This window comes from Erythrolamprus reginae, chromosome 2 (genome assembly GCF_031021105.1).
Source record: "Erythrolamprus reginae isolate rEryReg1 chromosome 2, rEryReg1.hap1, whole genome shotgun sequence".
In the NCBI taxonomy this organism is placed as follows: Eukaryota; Metazoa; Chordata; class Lepidosauria; order Squamata; family Dipsadidae; genus Erythrolamprus; species Erythrolamprus reginae.
The window spans coordinates 146,109,785-146,132,020 of NC_091951.1; the positions used below are offsets into that span (position 1 = coordinate 146,109,785).

The 22,236-nt window shown below is 39.9% G+C and overlaps 1 protein-coding gene across 2 annotated transcripts in view; it reads right to left on the reverse strand.

The window, feature by feature from the left end:
* GLP2R (glucagon like peptide 2 receptor) overlaps positions 1-19,244 on the reverse strand; it is a 43,372-nt gene extending 24,128 nt beyond the window's left edge. Inside the window, exons 1-4 of one of the 2 annotated variants that reach the window (XM_070739790.1) lie at positions 18,753-19,085; positions 4,030-4,120; positions 1,676-1,780; positions 137-258 (exon numbers count right to left, since the gene is read on the reverse strand). In XM_070739790.1, coding sequence (XP_070595891.1) covers positions 137-258; positions 1,676-1,780; positions 4,030-4,120; positions 18,753-18,821 — 387 coding nt within the window. In that variant the 5' untranslated portion in view covers positions 18,822-19,085. Of the gene's footprint in view, positions 1-136; positions 259-1,675; positions 1,781-4,029; positions 4,121-18,752 lie in introns of both variants that reach the window. The other variant, XM_070739791.1, reaches the window with a different exon arrangement.
* Between the last annotated feature and the right edge of the window lie 2,992 nt (positions 19,245-22,236).

The following is a 22,236-nucleotide window of genomic DNA, read 5'->3' on the forward strand; positions in this document are numbered from 1 at the left end:
TGTAATGCTTTAAATATTGAATATTGAATATAGACTAAGTTTCACCTAGTCTATATTCAGTAGGCCAAAAGTAGCTAGGATTCCCAGAGAAGATTAAATAGTGAATGTGATTCCCATAAAAGATGACCCTGCTCACTTTTCCTTTGAAATGATTCTCCTCAAGGCATTCTGAGCGGTTAGTCCAAACCTCTGTTGTATTGTCGATCTTCTGCCAAATCCCTTGGTCCAAGCAGACTCTGTATACACTCCTTGCACTTCCTAAAAGTAAACAGACACAAGCTCAAAGGTCAAGCCATGCATTTCATTTTTCAGCCCTGGTTTCTTGCTGTCACCCTTTCATCCCATGCGTGGAAAGAACAAAAAAAATGAGACTTGGCTTAGTGTAGGGCAGCTCTTTGTAATGTCTGTTTATCTGGGAGGCAACTGTAGAAAGCTTAGTATTTCTCAGTGGATTAACACTGCCAAATCTGCACAATTCCCTATTTTAAAATATTTTTAAAAGCTTAAACCCATAGGATAAGACTGTATTTCTTTAAATAGCTTTTAATATCTTTGTCATGCTTCAAATGAATTGTACTTGAGGTTACAGAGCATTAATTAATTCAACGTAATTGGGGTTTTTTTCCTATGGAAATAGATCTCTGATCAAAAGGGAGCTCTTTATCTCTACTGTTTTTTGATGGGTAATCCATGGGTAATTTAAGGCATCCATCCTTCCTTTAAATGTATCTCTTAAGCACAGCTGATCATGAATGGTTCTCGCCAAAAACAATTATATTTGAAGACATATGAACCCCTCCCCCCCTGTTTTCCATTATTTTTAGATTGTTTCATTTTGTTTCCATCAGTTTTATGATGATCATGCTTATATAAACACAGCCAACTGATCTTTCATTTAGCCAACAGACGTCTTTCTAGTTCTGCTACTTATGTTCCCCTTGGCTAGAAATAAAAATGTGACTATATCAATCTTGTATTCTGCTTCTGGGTGGTGGTGGGGGATGTCTTCCCATTTGGTTATGTTAAGCATTAGCTAATATTCTAAGAAAATCACTCCAGATTTGCCATGTTAAGCACACAGAGCCACTGGTTCTGTATAGAAAGAACTTCGCACTAGCATAAATGTAGAAATATAATAGTAGAATGGCATACCATATTTATTTTATTTATTTATTTATTTTATTTATTTAATTGGATGTGTATGCCGCCCCTCTCCGAGGACTCGGGGCAGCTCACAGCATATCTTTACACCTGCTATGAAATGACACAACTCCTCCTATCGCAACAGTTATGGGTACAGTACTTCCAAAGACTGCTGAACTGCATCCAATTTTGTTAGCAGGCTTAGTGGGAAAATATTATGGGAATTGTATTTCAGGACATTTGGAAAGGCAGGGTGCCCCCTCCTAAGCTTATATGTTCAGTTTAGGGACTGTTTTAAATGTAAGAAGCTAATCAAGTTCCAAATCTTAGTGCCACTACTTTTATAATTGCTACACCCTGTACGGATGGTGGCAGAATCAGATTGTAATTTAATTATTTTTCCAAAAGCTACCAGATCCTATTAGCACAGAAGAATTTCATTTCAGGTCATGATATACCCAATATAAAACTCCAAAAGGGAAAGAAAATTATATAGTGTGCTAAAATTTAGCAGTTTCCAAGTTTTCATTACCATTTTTAAGCCATGGTAAATAAGATGGACAAGCAACGGAGACATTTCCTGGTGGTGAATGAGGCCAACAAGCAAACTGATCAAAACTTCCATTACAATATATTCCTGTGAAGAAGGAAAGAGAGAATGTTTTTGAAAGTTGAGTGAATGTTACAAGAAATTGATCAGCAAAGAATGCAATATCTCTAAACTAAGCTCTACAATAATTAGGTTAGCAAGATGTAACTTTGCATATTTGTTATTTGGTGTAAAATTACTATTTGTAACCAAGCTACAGTACCTTTCTAAAAATAGCTTTACATGCTGACCATAAGTAGTATATTAACAGCACCAGTTGCCAACTTATTTTTCTTTCATAAACCAAACAGACATTGTTGAGCCCAAGCCAATTTTTAAATGAAGCATCTCACTTTTTATTTCTTTATCACAAATTTATTCTGTTCCTTTTTTCTAACATTATCATTGCACCATATTGCAAACCAACATGGTCGGCTAAGATTCCAGGTAGACAGAAATTGTAATTTCATTTAGACACTCAACTAACAATATCAAGACCAATCAAAATAAATACAAACTGTCAGATTGTAACCATGACAAATAAATTTTAAAGTCATGGGAGTAAAATAAATTTCCAACCCTGCTTTGTCTTTTCTTTTTCTTTCTTTTTCTTTTTTTGGTATTTATATTAATCTTGAATGTTATGTTTTTTTAAAAAAAAATCCTATCCTTTAAATGTATGTATGTATATATGTATGCATGTATGTACTGTATGTATGTATGCATGTATGTATGTATGTATGTACATGGCGCATGGGGTGGCACAGCAGGTAGAGTGCTGTACTGCAGGCCACTGAAGCTGACTTGTAGATCTGAAGGTCAGCGGTTCAAATCTCATCACCAGCTCAAGGTTGACTCAGCCTTCCATCCTTCCGAGGTGGGTAAAATGAGGACCCGGATTGTGGGGGCAATAGCCTAGCTCTGTTAAAAAAGTGCTATTGCTAACATGTTGTAAGCAGCCCTGAGTCTAAGGAGAAGGGCAGCATTAAAATTGAATGTATATGTATATATATATGCACTCTTTGCTTTGTTTTTCCTTTTCAGAATTTCTTTGGATGCATACTAAAAGCAAGCACAATATGGTAAACCACAGAAAGTATTTCAAATTGATCTCAAGAGGCTAAAAGGTTAGGCAGAAAGTTTAAAAATGAGTAACAACCAGCATTTAGGTAAGGCAGACAAATAATATTGCAGTCAATTATCATCTTGGCCAGGTTAAAATTTCATGTTATATGTCAGTAGGATATAAAGGTGAGTGAAAGGAAACAAAGAGAGAAATCAGTAAGGGTTGAAAATATGAAAGCAGCAACAGGTCAGTTTTTTATTCCTAGCCACCAGATAGATAAATGTTCCCCATGATATTATATCACTATCTTGGGTCTTTTAGGTCTTCCGAAGTTGTACTCATAGCCACTGTAATTAAATCCATCCAACTTGCTGCCCGTCATTCACTTCCTTTCTTTTCTTCTATCTTTCCCAGCATTAGACTTTTTCCAGTTAGCTAGATTTTTTAAGTAAGTAGACTGGCTTATTTCCCCATTTTATTACCTAGCAAATCTCCTTAAATTTAGCATTATGTTTCATAAAGTAGCCTCTAATAAAAACTTGACTTGCATCCCACCCATTCTTTTAAAAAATGCTTTCATTTTAAAATAGTTTCAAAAAATGATTTTACTTTCTTTTTCTTTAATTCTTCGCTATTGTTGACTGTCCTTTATAATTAATATTAATATTATATTATATTAATACATTATATTATATTAATATTATATTGGGCAAAATAAATAAATAAAATAAATAAATAAATAAATAAATCCATCTCCTCCTATTGGCTATTACAGGCCCTATCCCCTTCCCTTGTCCAAAAAATCTAGCCAATATATAAAAGTCCCATACTGCCTTGTTATTTTTTCATTATATGCACTTTGGACAGGAAGGAAGGAAAAAAACAAAGATCTACGCTCATGCAAAGTAGCAAAGCCATCTCTGAATGTAGCTAGGAAGCAATGGGGCAGTGTTTTATAATTGCTTTCCTACAAGATGGGAAAGAAGTCTGAGACACCAGATGATGTCAAGGTCTATGTTTCCAGCAAGAAGGCATCGCTCGCTATCCAGATGAAGTGGAAAACAACAACTCCGTCTTTTCTACTTTTGCTCTGGAACCCCAGCCCATCTGATGGACTTTTGAAGTGCATTTCCTCAATGTGGGGAGACCACTGGAAGATGGAGCAGACATGTAAGCGCTCTTATCTTCATGCTACTGGTGGTAAATGGTGGAAGATGGATTTCTGCCTTACCTGTGCTAATTCTAGATTCTTGTAGTCTCTTCAAACAATCATCTTTATACTCAAGCCACTTAGCTTTGGTTAGCTCAAAATTTCCTTTGACCTGTAAGTAAAGAAAACACATTTAACCTCTGACAGGATCCTGCCAGGAGGAGTTTTGAGTACCCACAACCACAACTCTGCTATTGTGGAAAGATTTACCCCTGCAACCTTTGAACAATGAAACAAGCAGGACGTGTTAATTGCCACCTGCTGAATTTTTGACACCTACTGTAAGCTTTTCATATCCCATTAAACTCTATGGCAGCTTAGCAAAATGGCTGACTTTTAACATCTGACATGAAGCAGAATGTTACAATGTGACAGTCTAAGACAGCTAAAGTAGAGAGGCTAAGCTTAAATGAGCCAGTGTCCTCAGTATTTGAACAGTTCAAGCATGCCCCTCTTTGCTGCCCATGTGATTCGAGATGACACATTGTCAATACTCTTGGTCAGGCAGCTCAAGAGATTAAACTTCTGCTTCTCCCTCTATATTTTCCTCTGATGCTCTTTGATATACCAGCAATGTCATTTCATCCCAACCTTTCTTCAAGGGACTTGTTGCACACTGTCAATGAAAGCTGGGGTGACAAACTTGCTTCTTGTTTTGTTCTGTGGTCAACTGGATGTTTCTGAGAAGTGTACAAGCAGGACTTGAAAGTATACTTCCTGCCCAAAACATAGAACTTATAGAGACAAACGGAGAAAACATTGTGCACATTAGTCAATTACTGTATAGGTACTCCTTGTTTACCTATGATTTCTGACAAGATTTCTGACGCTAAGTGAACTGATTGTAAAGCAATGTGCCATGGTGACCACACAACAAATCTAGCAGTTCCATTTGCCGTCATTAGTTGAATTTCACACAGACATACATCCCACAGTCATGTAATTACTATTTGTGATCTCCTACAGGTTTCCTCTTTGACTTTGTTTGTAAGAAACTGCAGTGAAGATCACAAGTGTCAATCACATGACTCCAGGATGCCTGCAACATGATCATTGCAAGCCAAATGTCAGCAGATACCAGGTTCTTTTTATCATATGTGGTGGACATGTACAGAAGATAAAGAATATTGGAGTCGGATTTAACACATGGATGGAAAAAATGTTGAAACAAAGTTATAGAACTAAAACCAGAGACCTTCCTGTTGCATATTTTACTAAAACAATTTAACAAGGAAGATATATATTTAATTGTTAATGTGATTACAGCAGCTAGGCTTGCATTTGCACAAAAATGGAAAGCAACAAAAATTCCTTCTAAAACAGAAGTGATTTAAAAAAATTGAGAGTGTGCAGAGATGAATAGACTAACAATGAAAATTAAAGACAAGAAAGCCACAGAATACCATAAAGTGAATTTTATAGTATTTTGGATCAAATTTTATGATTGGATAGAAAATGAAGATACATAGAAATTAATATCAAGGACCACTCGCTTTCAAACACAAATATTCTGGACAATTAAACTAGAATGTTTATAAAATAAAATGGAGAATGAATGGTGGTAGACCCAGATGACAAAATTAGGTTTGGAAGAGGTAGCATTAGATAAGTAGCATATACCTAAAATCAGTGAAGGGCTACCAACATTTTTGCTACCACACTGTGGGCGTGGCTTATGCAGGATGCCCTGTATTTTCTTTTCAACATCTTTCAGTGCAAATTGGGTTCTCTGGGTGGAGCTCCAGTTTTGCTACCTCACTGCGTTCCCCCCTATCCGGGCAGTAGCCCACCCCTACCTAAAATAAAAGAATTGTATGTATAAAAATGATTAAAAATAACAAATTTAGAAGAAATTATTGTAAGCCAGTTGTTGAATAACTGAATCACAATCATATGACCATAGGGACACTGTGACAGCCACAACTATGAGCACCAATCGTAAATGTTTCTCATTAAGTACCATTGCAACTCTGAACAGTTGTTGAATGAGTGGATATTAAATGAGGATTGCCTCTATTGATCAAATGGTCCAATATCAAAAATCAAATGAGTGATGCGGTGGCCTAGAGGTGGAGCTCTCAGCTCACAATCAGGAGGCTGTGAGTTCGATCCTAGGAGGAGGCAGATATTTCTCTCTCTCTCTCTCTCAGCACAATGAGAATATATCTGCAGAATAAAACTCAACATTGGCAACAGGAAGGTCATCCAGCCAGTAAACACTCAGCTTCATTCAGTGGTCCAGACTCAGTGGTGGGGTCCTATGGGTACGGTCAGATACGCAGTACGCCAGTAGCAAAAGTTTGATATTTTTTTCTTTTTTCCCCTTCTGGGCTCTGGATATGTTTTTCCTATCACAGTAAATGAGGTTGAATGTGTATAATTTTGGAAGAGCTGTGCATAGGTGTGTGTACATACACTTTATATAGTAGATAATCAGGGGTGGGCTATTGCCCAGATGGGGGGGGAACGCAGTGGGGTAGCAAAAATGGAACTCCCTACAAAAAAAAAAATCCTTAGCATTGCATAATGGAGTGAACTCATATTACTTGTCCCAGCTTCTGCTAACCTAGCAGTTTGAAAGCAGATAAAAATACAAATAGAAAAACAGGGACCACCTTGGTGGGAAGGTAACGGCATACCGTGTGCCTTTGCCATTTAGTCATGCTGGCCACATGGCCATGGAATTGTCATCAGACAGCACTGTCTCTTTGGCTTAGAAAGAGAGATGAACACCTACCCATCCCCAGAGTCAGGAGTTACTAGCACATATATGTGAGAGGAACCTTCACCTTTAATTATTTTTGATACTTCACTATTTGTGCTGTTACATGGAAAATGATTAAATCATGGTGTGACATAAATATAGCAAGCCCACTTAATAGAAAGAATGGAAACTGGTTATTTATAACGTAATATATAATCTGTGGTTTGTGACAGTAGCAATTTTGCAGATGTGATGAGTGATGCTTTTGGTCAAATTCCTCCATCTGTGTTGTTTTCTGTTTGAGTCTGCCTGCTCTGGCATATGGATAAATGGTCACTACTTGGATTACAGACTAGTGTCTGAGAGGTAAGGAAATACATTTTAGTAAAAAGTTAATTAAGAGATATACACATTCCAGTGTTATAAATTGATTTAACATTCAACACTTTCTCCTAAGATATTTTGTCCAATTTTACTGGGTAAAAATGAAACATCGGGTTAAATAGGTCAATATCTACTTCAGGCAAGTATTATTTTGCGAAATATAGGTAAGAATCCTTCAGATAGCATGGTGTTACTAGCTGAAATACTAGCGTAGGAAAGGAAGATTTGGGATCCTCTCTTAGGCTCTGGAGCCACCTAAATAGCCTTAAGCCAGTGCCACTCAGCCTAATAAACATCAAGCTATTTGACAAAAAATGTGGAAATATCAATTTCTTGTTGCATCATGCATCAATAGCTTCCCTGAATAAACTAGGTGGATAGAGTACCAGAGGGCTTCATACCAAGTGGGACAAATACTAAGAACAACATCATAGCGAAGGACTCTTCCAAAAAACAAACAAACAGACTTGTGGATTAGGCCAAAGTCAATTATAGTCCAAAAAATATTTTTTCTTCGGAGTGGTCAGCTACCTGCCTCTGGTATACCTAAATATAAGAGACAGAGACCCCTAATTTCCCTCCCTGAAAAAAGTATTTTATGGGTGGTTGCCCACAACTAAGTGATACTAAAGTGATACTAAATATCAAGACTATCAGCCATTGATAGAACTGTCTTCCATGAATTTACCCAAGCCCCTTTTAAAACTATTCATGTACTGTAAGTGGCAATCACCATGTACGGTGGCAATTATTTCCACGAATTAATTATATGCTAGGTGAAGAAATACTTTCTTCTGACAGTTCTGCATTTCATTCCAATCAGGGGGTTTTTTTGGTGGACCTTTGGCCCACTTTGAGACGCAGAGAAATGTTTTATGCGTACTTCCTCTGCACCTTCTACAATTGTCTACATCTTGATCATATTTCTTAGTCATCATTAAGTTCAAATGTATTCCATGTTTGTCCCTCTTCTCATAAGGAAGGTATTTGAGCCCACTATGTAGTTTTCCAACTTCATTATATACAAATATAGATCTCTCTATTTCCCTCCCTTTCTCTCTTTCTTAGAGAGAATTGCAATGTTAGCTGTTTAATTTTGATTGCCTTTCCTATTGACCTCCACACAGAATTCCCCCCCCCCTTTTAAACATTGCTGCACATTGAGTTGAGCCCAAGAACTTCTTGATCTGTTACAGACATCTCTGATCTCAGGAACATATATTGTATGTGCTGATATCTTTACTCCAGTTTTACTTTAAACTTGAATTGAATTTGCAATTTGACTACTCAACTAAATTTACCCAGTTTTTAAAAAACCTCTTCTAAAGCACCTCACAATTTTATCTTGTTTTTACCATCAATCTGAAATTATTGGGTATCATATACAAACTTGGCCAGTTCACTGCTTAAATTGATATATTTTATCAATAAATTTAAAAGGACCAACCCAGATTTCTGACTGACACCACTTCTTTCCTTTTATTGAGAAAACTGGCCATTTACAAGAAGGCCATCAGGGGGATGTGTGTGTCAGAAACTGACCATTTTGAGAGTTGGCAGGAAGATATCAACATTAAAGTCTCTTGACAACATGGCACTTTTCTGTTAATTAAGATTTTTTTTCATCAGTTTCTGGATTACACTGCTATTTATCTTAACAGATGGTTGTAGACATTTGTAATGTTATTTAAAGAGTAACATTAAAAAATAATGAAATTAGAATAAAAACCGAATACGACATCAATCCTGCTTAAAAATACATGACTCCAAAAATTTAAAGTACCATAAAGTGTACTGTTAGGGATCAAAATTAGACTCTTTCAATGCCTGAAAGAACATGACGGTTTTGATCTGCCATTAAAAATAGACATGTTCATCAATTTGATTTGATACATCATATATCATCCATCATTCACAATATCAATATAGGAGCTAGAATTATCCACAGAAATGTCCATAATATATTAACCAAAAATGGAAGATTGGTTGCTTCTTGACAGAGGCCCAAGTTTTCAAGTCAGCCTTTGGAACAGAAGTCAAAGTTTCTAAGCTGTCTTTAGTGACTGCCTATACAGAAAAGAATCCCAGAGAAGAGCCATTTGTCACTTGGCTGAGTTAATGCCATCGCCATCGTGTGAGTTGTTAGCACCTTGGCCAAAACCCCATATGCTGGCAAGAAATATGAGCAAATGTCTGCTTTTCCTTCAGCAAGGCAGAAGTCTCTGTTCCTGAACTGGCTGTGAAATTCTTCATGAGAATTATTGCTCTTTGATAGGATAGATAATGAAGCTGAAGCTCAAATATTTTGGCCACCAAATGAGAAGTGAGGGCTAATTGGAAAAGACCAATTGGGAGAAATTGAAGGCAAAAGAAGAAGGGGATGGCAGAGGATCAGATGGTTAGATAGTGCCATGGACACAATGAACAAGAATTTCAGCAAACTCCAGGACACAGTAAAAGACAAAGACATAGTGGAAGGCAGAGAAGACAGAGTGCTATGGTCCATGGGATCATGAAGAGTTGGATATGATTTAGCAACTCAATTACAACAACAATTCATGTCTCTTTCCCATTTTCCTTCAGACACATATTCTCCAAGCTTGCCATCATGAATATCTAACCCCTTTGACCAACGGTTTGTAGCTTTGCTGCTATTTATGTTCATGTTTCTGACATCCCATCTGAGGCAGATGAAGGAGGCAGAAACATGTCTCCAGTCAAAGAAGGATTCCTGTTGCTTCTGCATCTATTCTGGAAGTTTATCAATCTCATTTATTATTAGTTGAAGATGGTAAACAGGGTCAGTCCAAAGGACGGGTCCATTTTTTATCAACAGCAGTTATGTAGGCAATGGTACACAATTGTTTACATGAGCCGTGAGAAAGGAATCCTCCTCTAAGAGGCTGGAGTCATTTGGGTTCGTCCTACTCTTTCCGTTCATCCTTCCCAATGTAAGCAATTAATGGAGTTTTGTTGGTCAATGAACCTTATTTTGGAGGAATGGAGGTTATGCATGAGCATTTCTGTGTGTTTTTTTTTTAAAAAAATACACTTAATTTAGGACACAACTTGGCTTTAAAATAAACTGTGGGGACCTTGAAAGGGAAAAAAATATGTTAATCATGGATCTGAGTGTATTTGCACATGCTATGTCATGTTCATCAGTTATTTATAGTTTTTTCCCCTTTACTAAAGGCTTTTGATTTTATCCTCCCCCCCCCCCAAAAAAAATGTAACAGTGGTAGTTTCAGTTAAGAGCAGAAAACCAGCTTAGAAGTGTGGGTTTTTAGCTCTTTTCTCTGCTGGTTGGCTTGCTCAAAGTATTACACGCATCCTGTCCTCAGTTGTTTTTCCTTTACAGGAGATGGATGGATGTGCAGGGACCCTTTGAAACAGTCTCCTGGTAAATTAATTTACTTGTTTTCAATAAAAATAATTAAAATTACTAAAGGTAATATCTTTAAGAGGTTATATTTATACAGCATAACTGAACCAGAAGACACCAGTGTAGTGTAGCCCAAGATGTTATTCAAGTCTAATCTGTGTGGCTGGTTTATGATCCAGTCCTAGCAAACTGAGTTAATACCATAAGCTACGGTCAACTATGAATTTGCCTCTTGTTTCCTGAGGATGGGGATGGAGGCTTGAGGAAGGGAAAGTGTGGCAATCTCATCTGCCAGCTCAGCCACAGCCCAAAAGTTACAGGAGAATTTCCACATTGCATTCTGGAACAATATGCCATGGTTGACTTAAGATTATTTATGTTATTAGACAAACAAAGGCCATTGGAAAGGCAAACAAAAATATCAAGTAAAGTAAACTTTTCAACTTTCCTAAGATTAATAGATGCAATTGAGTAAAACAATTAGATAGAATAACCATACAGCCTTCCCTCCTCTCTTTTCAAGAGTCCCCAACTTTGAACTTTATACAGAGACTTTTACCCTCGCCCCACAGCCTACACTCATTAAGTGTTACAACTCAAGGTTATGACTATGAATCTTTTTTCATGAATCCTTTCATGGGGCCACAGGCAACTGCTGGGAGCCTGTTGCTCCATTGAAAGGGGGAAAGACACATTATGTAAACTTTTGCAAATGTATACAAGTCTACCTTAATAATCCAAGCAATGTAGATTGAAACATTCTGTTTGCCAGTTTGCCTGTTCTATTCTCCCTCCATGCACCTTTCTTGGCCCTGTGTTCATCTGACATATAGACCTAAAGGCCCAAGAAAGGCTCATGGAGGCAGAACAGAGCAGGCAAACTGGCAAAGAGAACTTTTCAATCTACATTGCTTGGATTATTAAGGTAGACTTGAGATTCAGTATAATATATTATGCTGAATCACCCAAGCTGTTTAAAAAAAAAAACACCTTTAGGCAATCATGTCACCTATTTGTGCCATCATGTTTTTATGATAGCACAAATTTTATGACTCCTTAAAAGTTGCATGTACAATAAAAAAGGGGGGGAAGGATGGAATTTTTTTTACAAGTTTTACGAACTTGTAATTTTGACCCACTCACACTGTGGACACTGTTGTATCCTGAAATGGCTACCTTGTAACGCTGTAAATAGTTTGTTCCTCTTTTCCAGCGCTGTCTGAGCCCAAGCAGGAAGTCGCTCCTGATTGGCTCAGACGCGGCCGGCTCTCGCTTTGGCGGGAACCGCAAAAGTATAAAAGAAGCGGCTTCTCCCTGCAGAGCCAGTCGGTACTCGCTGAATCGTCACTTTACCTTGCTGAGCTGTCACTTATTCTCTGAGCTGAATAAAAGTACCGATTGCTCAAACCCTGTCTCTGGGTCTACTTCACTGGCGACGAACGAACGGAAGAACTTCGCGTGCAACATGGACAAAATCCAGATCGGCCAGGCTCCAGAACTTTTCGATGCCGAGAAAATGACTTGGGACGAGTACATGGCCACCTTCGAGATATTCCTCGAGGCGGCGGGAATGCAGGACGCCGGAGCCGATCGCAGACGGGCTATTTTTCTAAACTACTGCGGCGCAGAGATCCGTAGACTTGCCCAAACTCTCACCGAACCAGAACAAGCAAGAGCCACAGCGTGGGACGTCCTTCAACAGAAACTAGCGAGCCATTTTAAACCAACCAGACCAGCCGTGGTTTACCGGCATCAATTTCACATGATGGCTCAGAGAGAAACCGAGTCGATAAGCCAATTCACAACGCGGCTTCGAACGGTACTCGCTCAATGCAAGTTTCAAGATCCGGAAGCTCGCCTCACCGACGCCTTGATTTTCGGCATGAAGAACCACACAGTGAGAAGTAAACTCCTCACCGAAGATGAGCCGACTCTACAAACCGTAATCAAATTAGCGCAAACCGCGGAAGCAGCCGACGCAGCGGCAAGAGAATTAAAAGAGCACGGAAGGCGAGAAACCATTGCCAAAATCGACGCCGAGTCTCCCAGCGCCATGGGAACAGACGTCCGCGGCCAGCTAACTAGCAACGGGGACGACTGCCTCCTCCTGCAAGACCAACCGAGACACCCTAGAGCTACTCATCCAGCCCCCTGCGCGGGCTGCCGGGGAAATCACCAGCGCCATCGATGCCCGTTCCGCGACACCACTTGCCGCCGTTGCAACCGGAGAGGCCACATCGCCATCGCATGCAGGGCAACGGCACCAGAAGAAACTTTTGCCACACAACAATACCAGCGACCCCAAAACCACCCCCCCCAATCGCGAGAAAGGAGACCGTTCCGCAACTCGGGTCAAAGGAATTACCCCACCGCTAACCGAGACTACAATAGAGGTAACTCTCAATATTCCGTGAATAACACGGCAACCAAAAAGGGGGCTAAAATTGTTATCTCGTTGTTGCTAAATAACCAGCCTTGCTCAATGGAGCTAGATACGGGTTCGAGATATACCATCATGCCCTGGGAAAAATTTAAGCTATATATGCCTAATGTGTCTGAGGCTGACCTAATTCAAACCTCTTTGGTGATCAGAGACTTCCAAGGGGGGGTAATCTCGGTCCTGGGAACTGCAAATGTACCTATTGTATTTAAGAATGTCAAATGTACCCTTCCCATGCTTATTGTGACGGGGGCCAAACACTCCCTGCTAGGGCTAGCATGGATGGAACCGTTGGGGATTGAAATTTCGGGTGTGTGTAATGTAAACTGTGATATTATGCCTAACTTTGTGAAAGAATTCCCTGAAGTGTTCAGCCCCACCTTAGGATTGTATAAGGGAACCCCCATATCTTTCTCTATTGACCCCAAGGTCCCACCAGTTAGACTGAAACCTCGCAGGGTTCCCCTCCCGCTTCTCCCCAAGCTAGACTTACAGCTGGACAAACTCATTAGTCAAGGTATCTTGGTCCCTGTGGAACAGGGGCCATGGGAAACTCCCATAGTGACACCCCTGAAGCCAGATGGCTCCTTAAGAGTTTGCGCTGATTACAAATCAACCCTGAATAAGGCACTCCAACACCACCCCTACCCCATTCCGGTTGTGCAACAACTCTTACACTCCCTGGGGGAGGGGAAAAGGTTCGCAAAGATCGACCTGGCGCAGGCTTACCAGCAACTTCCGGTCGATGAACAAACAGCAAACGCTCAAACAATTGTAACGCACAGGGGGGCTTTCAAATGCACGAGGTTACAGTTTGGGGTGAGCATAGCCCCAGGGATATTCCAGAGCATCATGGAACGCCTATTGTCAGGGGTAAATGGGGCCATCCCATATTTTGATGACATCTTAATTGCAGGGGAAAACCAGGAACAAGTGAACAAAAGAATAAGGGAAGTACTTAAGAGGCTACAGGACAAAGGGTTACGAATCAAGCCTGATAAATGTGTCTGGGGAACTAACAGTATTGAATTCCTAGGATATAAAATAGATAAGGAGGGTATCCACCCCACAACTGAGAAGCTGAGAGCAATTAGAGAAGCCCCAGAGCCACGAGATAAGAGTGAGTTGCAAGCATTTTTGGGCCTCCTTAATTTTTATTCCGTTTTTTTAAAGCAGAAGGCAACAGTAGCAGAGCCTCTCCATCGTTTACTCCAGAAGGAAGCCCGCTGGACATGGGGGAAAATTGAACGTGAAGCCTTTGCTCAAATAAAAAATTTACTAACTTCTAAAAGTGTAGTAGTCCAATATAGTGCCTCACTACCCATTAGGCTCACGTGCGACGCTTCGCCGTACGGCATAGGAGGAGTCCTAGCTCACGTTCTACCTAATCAGACAGAGGCCCCAATAGCATTTTTTTCAAGAACCATGACCAGCACGGAGAGAAATTATAGCCAGTTAGACAAGGAGGCTCTGGCATTAGTGGCAGGGGTAAAGAAGTTTCACAATTACATTTTTGGAAGAAATTTTGAGCTAGTCACTGACCACAAACCCCTACTAGGCCTGCTAGCCCCCAACAAGCCCACTCCACCTTTTATGTCTCCAAGACTAATCAGATGGGCCCTTTTCCTCTCTGGGTATCAGTATGAGCTCACCCACAAGGGGGGGAAGGAAATCAATCATGCAGACGGCCTCAGCAGATGCCCCATAGCAGACTTGGTAGAAGACCCTGTTCCAACCACAGACGTGCTAATGATAGAACTCGAGGAAAACCCACTAACCACAGCAAAAGAGGTAGCTGCACACACGCAGCAAGACCAAATCCTGAAACAAGTAGTGAACTGTGTTCTAAAGGGATGGCAAAATGATATTGTTAAACCTGAATTGTGTGATTTTAAGAACAAAAGGCTTGAATTGTCATATGTAAAAGGTTGTTTGCTGTGGGGGGATAGAGTGATCATCCCCAAACGCCTAAGGGAAAAGGTACTCAGAATGTTACACGTGGGCCATCCTGGGATTGTCAGGATGAAGAGCCTAGCAAGGGGGCATTTATGGTGGCCAGGGCTTGATGCTGATATTGAAAGTTGGGTTTCAAAGTGTGACCCGTGCCAAGAGTCTAGGCCCAATCCCCCCAAAACAACTCCGGCTGAGTGGGAACAGCCTGCTGGCCCTTGGTCTAGGATCCACATTGATTTTGCTGGCCCAGTGGGGTCTCAGTATTTCCTAATAGTGGTTGATGCTTTCTCCAAATGGTTGGAAATAATAGCAATGAACAACATAACCACAAGTGCCACTATCAAGGTATTGAGCAGACTGTTTGCATCCCATGGTTGCCCTGATCTATTGGTGTCTGACAATGGACCACAACTAACAGCCAGGCAATTCGAATTATTCCTAGATGGCCTGGGGGTCAGACATGCCCTCATCTCGCCTTACTCGCCCTGGGCTAACGGGTTGGCAGAACGTTACGTAAGGGTGGCAAAAGAGGCATTGCACAGGTCAGGCCCTGGAGATGTGCAACAGAACTTGGACCAATTCTTATTAACCCAGCACATTACCCCTAACTCGCACACACATGTAAGCCCTGCAGAGTTATTGATGGGGAGAAAGTTGAGGTCACCACTAGACAGGTTAAACCCAAGGTTCTGTTTGAATAATAACCAAATGTGCATAAAACCAGAAAGAGAAATGTATTTGGGTCAAAATGTATATGTAAAATGCTTTGATGGAAATGTAAACTGGATGAAGGGAATTATTGTTAAGCAAAATGCACCCAAGACTTATATTGTTAAACTGGAGGATGGTCGTTTGTGGAAACGACACATAGACCACATTCGGAAACGAACTGAAAACCAATTACAACAACCCGCTGACTCGGACTCTCCCCCCTCAACAGACTTTTATACATTGCCCGAACTAAGAAACACGCAGAGAGACTTATCGGGCCAGGGGGAACCATCCAGCGACGCCGAGCCATCCTCGTCCTCCGAGGCCTTCGTTGGGCCCGCCAGGCCTAGTCCGCCGCACCGGGAGAACAGCGGCGAGCCATCCTCCACAGTCAGTGGCGAAGGAGAAAATGGACTGCGCAGGTCAGCGCGAGAGTCTCGAAGGCCTCACCGATTGGACGACTTCGTCACGTGGCTTTCTTGATGGATGGGTCCAACTATGAGGGGAGGGGTGTTGTATCCTGAAATGGCTACCTTGTAACGCTGTAAATAGTTTGTTCCTCTTTTCCAGCGCTGTCTGAGCCCAAGCAGGAAGTCGCTCCTGATTGGCTCAGACGCGGCCGGCTCTCGCTTTGGCGGGAACCGCAAAAGTATAAAAGAAGCGGCTTCTCCCTGCAGAGCCAGTCGGTACTCGCTGAATCGTCACTTTACCTTGCTGAGCTGTCACTTATTCTCTGAGCTGAATAAAAGTACCGATTGCTCAAACCCTGTCTCTGGGTCTACTTCAGACACTCTTGATTTCTTTAATGCCTATTTAACTAGAATTCTTAGTGGATATGCAAAGGGAAAACAGCTAAAATTCAGTACATTCCAATGTGTCAAAATAAACAGTATTGCTAAGATACAATTAAACTTAGTCTTCTCCACTTGCAATGGGACTAGTGCTGTTCGATGACAAATTTCCACCATTTAATTCCCAGTTAAATATAGATTACTGTTTTCCAGGCCTTTTCTTCTCACCCTGAAATATAGAAGACAGAACAAATACTTCTAGTGGAGTAAGCCTAGTCTGGTCTCTGCTCTCTGAACTTCATCCACAGCATCTTGTTCAGTTTGACACAAAGTGTGTAAGAATTAGATGAGCTTGTGCAGGTATTGATCACAGCTTTGGATGAGAGTCAATAAATAATGACTAAATTGCAATGAGATAGCATGATCGTTAGATTCAAAGGAACTAAAGAGCTGCTGTGTTGCAGAGGTTAAGACAGTGGTAGGCTCCTGCTGTATGGTTAATTGAACGCAGCTGCACAGCTCTGGTATGTGAATGCAGGATGGAGCGCAATTTTGCTTCCTTCACCTATTTGATCAACCATAAATGGTTGTGTGGTGTTAATCATGTTTACTTTTCATTATTGTTCATTTAGTTTTGTACTGATTGATCTTATTCAGAAATCTATATACATGGATTGCTCTATAAATACATATCCTGCTGATTTGAAAAAGTTATAGTCTGGGATAAAATTTTATTTTAAAAAGAATTTTCTATTAATCAGAACATAAAAAGATAAATATCCTAATACTATCAATAATTTCTTTCTGCATCTGGATCTTGCTATGCTATTTAGCTCCTACTAAAATAAAAAAGGAAATATTAATTCTTTGAAGCTAGATGAAGAAATATATGCAGGATGGGAGAATCTAGATTTTGCCCACAGCTCAGTCCCAGTTTTAAACATCATGCCTACACAATTGCACTGAATACAAAATGAATTATTTTCTGAGTAGGAAATGTGGCTTTTTAATAACATTCCCAATCAAACATGACAACCAGCTAAAAAAGGGAGGGTAATTTTCTTATCTTTTCTCAAAATACATTTTTAAAAAATTTCAGGCTTTTTCTTGAAGTTTTAAATGACTTATTCAAAAACAGGCTAAATAATCTTCTGTTGTTTGGCATGCATTGAAAAAAAATAGCAATATGAGCATCAGTCTCAAAAATCAGTTCCGCGCTAATGGTTTCAAATCGAGTTGAGCTCTTCAAGGTATAGGCCTTCATCCCATGAGGTGAGCTATTAAGCCACTTTCCTGCAGAACTTGATCTGTGCTCTGTGTATCACAACACATAGGGACAAAGAAAGAGTTGACTGGTGTAATATCATAAGATAACAGCAAAGCCTAAAATAAAACAAGGCTATTGCTACTTGGTGATAGTAGCTGTTGCCAATATAGCAATGCAAACAATGAAGTATGGCTGTGGAAAGGCATCTTGGTTCTTGCTATCGGGTGATGCCACAGATCAAACTGGCATGTGGCAGCCACTGCTTATGCTCACTTGTCAAGGCAGAAATTCAGAGGACTGAATTGTCTTCTTTTCAACCAACTGAGGTCTAATTAATACTGTGTTTCAAGAAAGAAGGTTCTTTTACAATAGCATCTCAAACATGAGGAAGATTTTGTACCATTCACACCAAAACTCTTTTTCTAGGCATAGATCTCACTGCGATCCAGGCTTTCAGATCAACTGAATCCATTCTAAGGGTGAAAAAGAAAACCTTTTTAGACATTTAAAAATTAAATGGGAATGTTAAATCTGAATAAGTCAACAACCATGGAGGCGGATCAAGTCTAAGTAAAAGCATAGTTCTGAGAGTTGGGAGATCTTTTATCATTTTACTGGATAAAAAGAAGACCACGAATTTATCTCCACTGCAGTTTAGAAAGTTTGAACAAATAGCTGGATTATAATGGACGCTGGGAAGGAATCGCTGCAAAGATTGTAGTAGTGAACTCAAAATATAAAATGTTTGCATTGTAATTACTTATCTTTAGCGTATGAAAGATTTGCACGGGTACTGTTGAAACAAGCAAAAGGGAAATGAGCACATAACATTTAAGAAGCTGATCAGCTCAAATAAATAAACTGTTATGGAAAAACTGAATCATACTGACTCTGATTGCAATTGACAAGAAAAGCCACAGCCAATTTGCAGAAACATCGGGGGATTATCAGCCCAATCATATAAAAGTAACCACCTACAAATTTCATATTGTTCCATTAAAGAACACTTCTTGTGATGCTGTCCCACCAAGTGCAAATACTGAAAAAATAAGCTCAGTGGAATGTTCGCAACTGAGACTGATAACTCTAAAAGTCACGTATTTTCTTACCTCTCTGAATAGAAACAATATCGTGATTGCAAGGAATGATCCGAGACGCATCCTGTAGCACTGGATCATGGCAAAGAGAAGGGCGAGCGTTCAGCTTAATCCAAAAAGATAAACTTCAAAAGTGATCCCTTCAGCCTGCTTTGCTTGTGAGCGTTTTCAGATCTCTTCTTTTCTCAGTTTTTTTTTTTAAATAAAGAAATGTATATCACAGACTTTCTCCTGCTTGGAATATTTCCTAGTTCTTTTAAAGGTAACAGATAGCCAAGTTGCTCCAACAACCTGCAGGCGTCTCAGCATTAGGCTTCCTCTGGCTTCTTCTCTGTTGAAAGAATGAAAGAAGGGAGGGAGAGGCTGGGGAAAATTTACTGTAAACTTTAGAAGCACATTTACTTTTTGCTGTTTTCTCTTCTTGGCCAATGAGAAGTGAGAGAAGCATCAGGCAGCACTGGGAGTTGGAAATTTTGCTGGGGTGGCCTCTGACTTTTGTCACCCAAGAGGCTGCCTCTGAAAAACAGTTGCTTAAAAGGTAGAAGAGTAAATGAACAGGGGCAGGAAAGAGAAGCGAGAGCCTGCCTCTTTCTGCAAGAATATGACAGACCAAGGCTGGTCCTGGCCTCTTGCCAAGGCACAGGCAGCTGAGCAATGTTCTTTAACTCTGTCCCTGAGGTAGCCAGACAGGGACATGAAATATGTCAGTGAATGAAAGCGAGAGGAAATTATGGGCCATTTTTTGCATCCCCTTGGGCTGAAGGAGTAGCAACTTTAAGACTTGTAGGTTTCAACTCATAGAATTCCCCAGTAAGTCATTCTGGGAGTGGAAGTCCACAAGTCTTAAGACTGGACACCTGGAATAGAACATAGGATTACCTTCTATTGACTTGTGTGTGTTATAATCAGATCAGTAAAGCAAGGGTGGGGTTGTTTTTCCCACCCTTCCATACCCTGGCAATATTTGCTTATTTATACCCCACCGATTGTGTAAACCAACAAACAAGGATTTTGGATCATAATAGTTCACACAACCTAAGCTGAATACTACAATATGTATGGATGACTCTTTCAACAAAGTGGGCCATATCCGTACATATTGGATATACATATAATGATGAAACTGTTAAAGCCAATCCCTTTAATGCATTCTATGTCTCAGTCTTTGTAAATAGCAATGGTTCATGCCCAATATTTCCTAGTCGTACCACAAATAATTACAACAATCTAACACAAATCGATTTTACAGAAGAAAATGTTAGAAAGACATTACACAACCTAAAACCATCCCTATCTATTGGACCCGATGGACTATGTGCATGCTTCTTCAAAAAGCCCTCCTCATCCATAGCTGAACCTCTAAGCATATTTTTTTAAAAATCCTTCCAGACTAGCTTCTTACCAGACTTATGGTCATTAGCTACAGTCATCCCTATCTTCAAAAATGGAGATCCAAGCAACATTGAAAATTAGAGATCAATCTCTTTATGTTGTGTCACCTGCAAGTCATGGAATCAATCATAAACCAACCCATTACCCTCCACCTATAAACCAATAATCTGTTCTGTTTTACACATTGGCACAAAGAATCAGAACACAAAATACAAACTTTGAGGACACGGCTTTATAGATTACCTTCACTCTGACAAGAACCTTGGAGTACTCATATCTAATGACCTAAGTGCCACTGTAACAACATTGCCAAAAAGGCACAAAGAGGTATTAATCTAATCCTGCATTGGTTTTTCTCTGGCAATATTAATCTATAACCAGAGCAGACAAAACATTTGTTAGACCAATTCTTGAATACAGCTCACTTGTCTGAAACCCGCACTGCATATCAGATATCAATACAATTGAGAGAGTCTAAAAATATTTCACAAGAAGAGTTCACCACTCCTCTGCTCGCAACAGAATACCTTATTCCACCAGACTTGAAATTTTGGGCTTAGATCACCTAGATGTTCATCACCTTCAATCTGACTAAACATAGTTCAAAAAAGCATTTACTACCTGTCAATGATTTCTTCAACTTCAACCACAACAATTCATGAGCACACGATCGATTCAAACTTAATGTAAACCGCTCCAAAATGGACTGCAGAAAATACGACTAATATGAGTTATCAATGCCTGGAATGCACTACCTGACTCTATGGTTTCTTCTCCAAACCCCAAAAACTTTAACCTTAGACTATCTACAGTTGACCTCACCCCATTCCTAAGAAGTCTGTAAGGGGCATGGATAAGTGCACCATTGTGCCTACCATCCCTGTCCTACTGTCCTATTGCCTAATTTACTGTATCTACCTTGCTAATGTTTATATTTACATATATATAAAATACCACTACCTACTACATGTTTAACCAACCAACCAACCAAACAAATAAATAAATAAATTCTCACTGAACTCAGTAGCATTTTATGTATCCAATAGTAACTGGAACTGTTTAATTCCTTAGTAGCAAGAATGGAAATTGTTCCAACCTGGAGAACTAGACTATACCCCCAGTTGGTGGGACTTCAGACCAGCCTTTCTCCTCCCTCTCTATTCACTTCTCAGCCAGGAAGTACTGCTTTCAAGAGAATTGCAGTGTCCTGAAGTAGGACTTCCCCATGGTTTCTTGAAAGGAAAGGGTGTGGAATCAAAGGGGAAAAAACCCTTTGTGAGCCATATTTCACCTTCCCAAACTGGAGCACTTTTGTCCTTTAGCTTCCCATCATTTTGAGAAAAGAACTACTTTCATTTGATTCAAACTATACACTAGCTGAAGGGGATCTGAGTTGGGTTGCACTATGGGCTACTAAGACAAATCTCGGAAAGGAAAATCTGGGACAAGTAAACAGTTGTTCTTCCTACACTCTGGCTAATTTCAAAAGGGTTCAGTGTGTACCTATGCAACTCACTTTCCTTAGAAAGAAGTAAATGGAGACCGATCATGTTTTATAATAATACAAAGTTAATTTATGTATATACACAACAGGCTGCAACACCTAGCCAGCCTTGAACCTCTCAGATGAAGTCAATACCAAACCACTTCTGTTCTGTTGCCAAGAAAAACACATGAATGTGTCACCAGGAGTCAAACTCAAGGAGGAGTCTTTATCTTACTGTTGCCAGCTGAATGAAAAATGAAGGCTGATTATATATATATATAGTACAACAAATAACCATTTCCTCTAGATTTCTAACAGTATCCTACAGAGAACAATTTCAGCCTTCTGGATAATTTTCAGATCCAACCCTGTGTATTCTCCTGCTACACATGTAAAGAGTTTGTTTGATCCTTTAACTTGTTAGATAGAAGAAATAAAATTGGTCATCTCTATCCATCACCTGCTTTTCTTAGGCCCTTCTAGCTCCTTAGATTTCTGACTATGATGACTTATCTTTCTTGATTTTAAGAAGTCTCTCTCAGGAGATATAATAGATATAATAGAAAATGTCTGGAGATACTTTACTAGAAGAGCCTTCCACTCCTCTACTTGCAACAG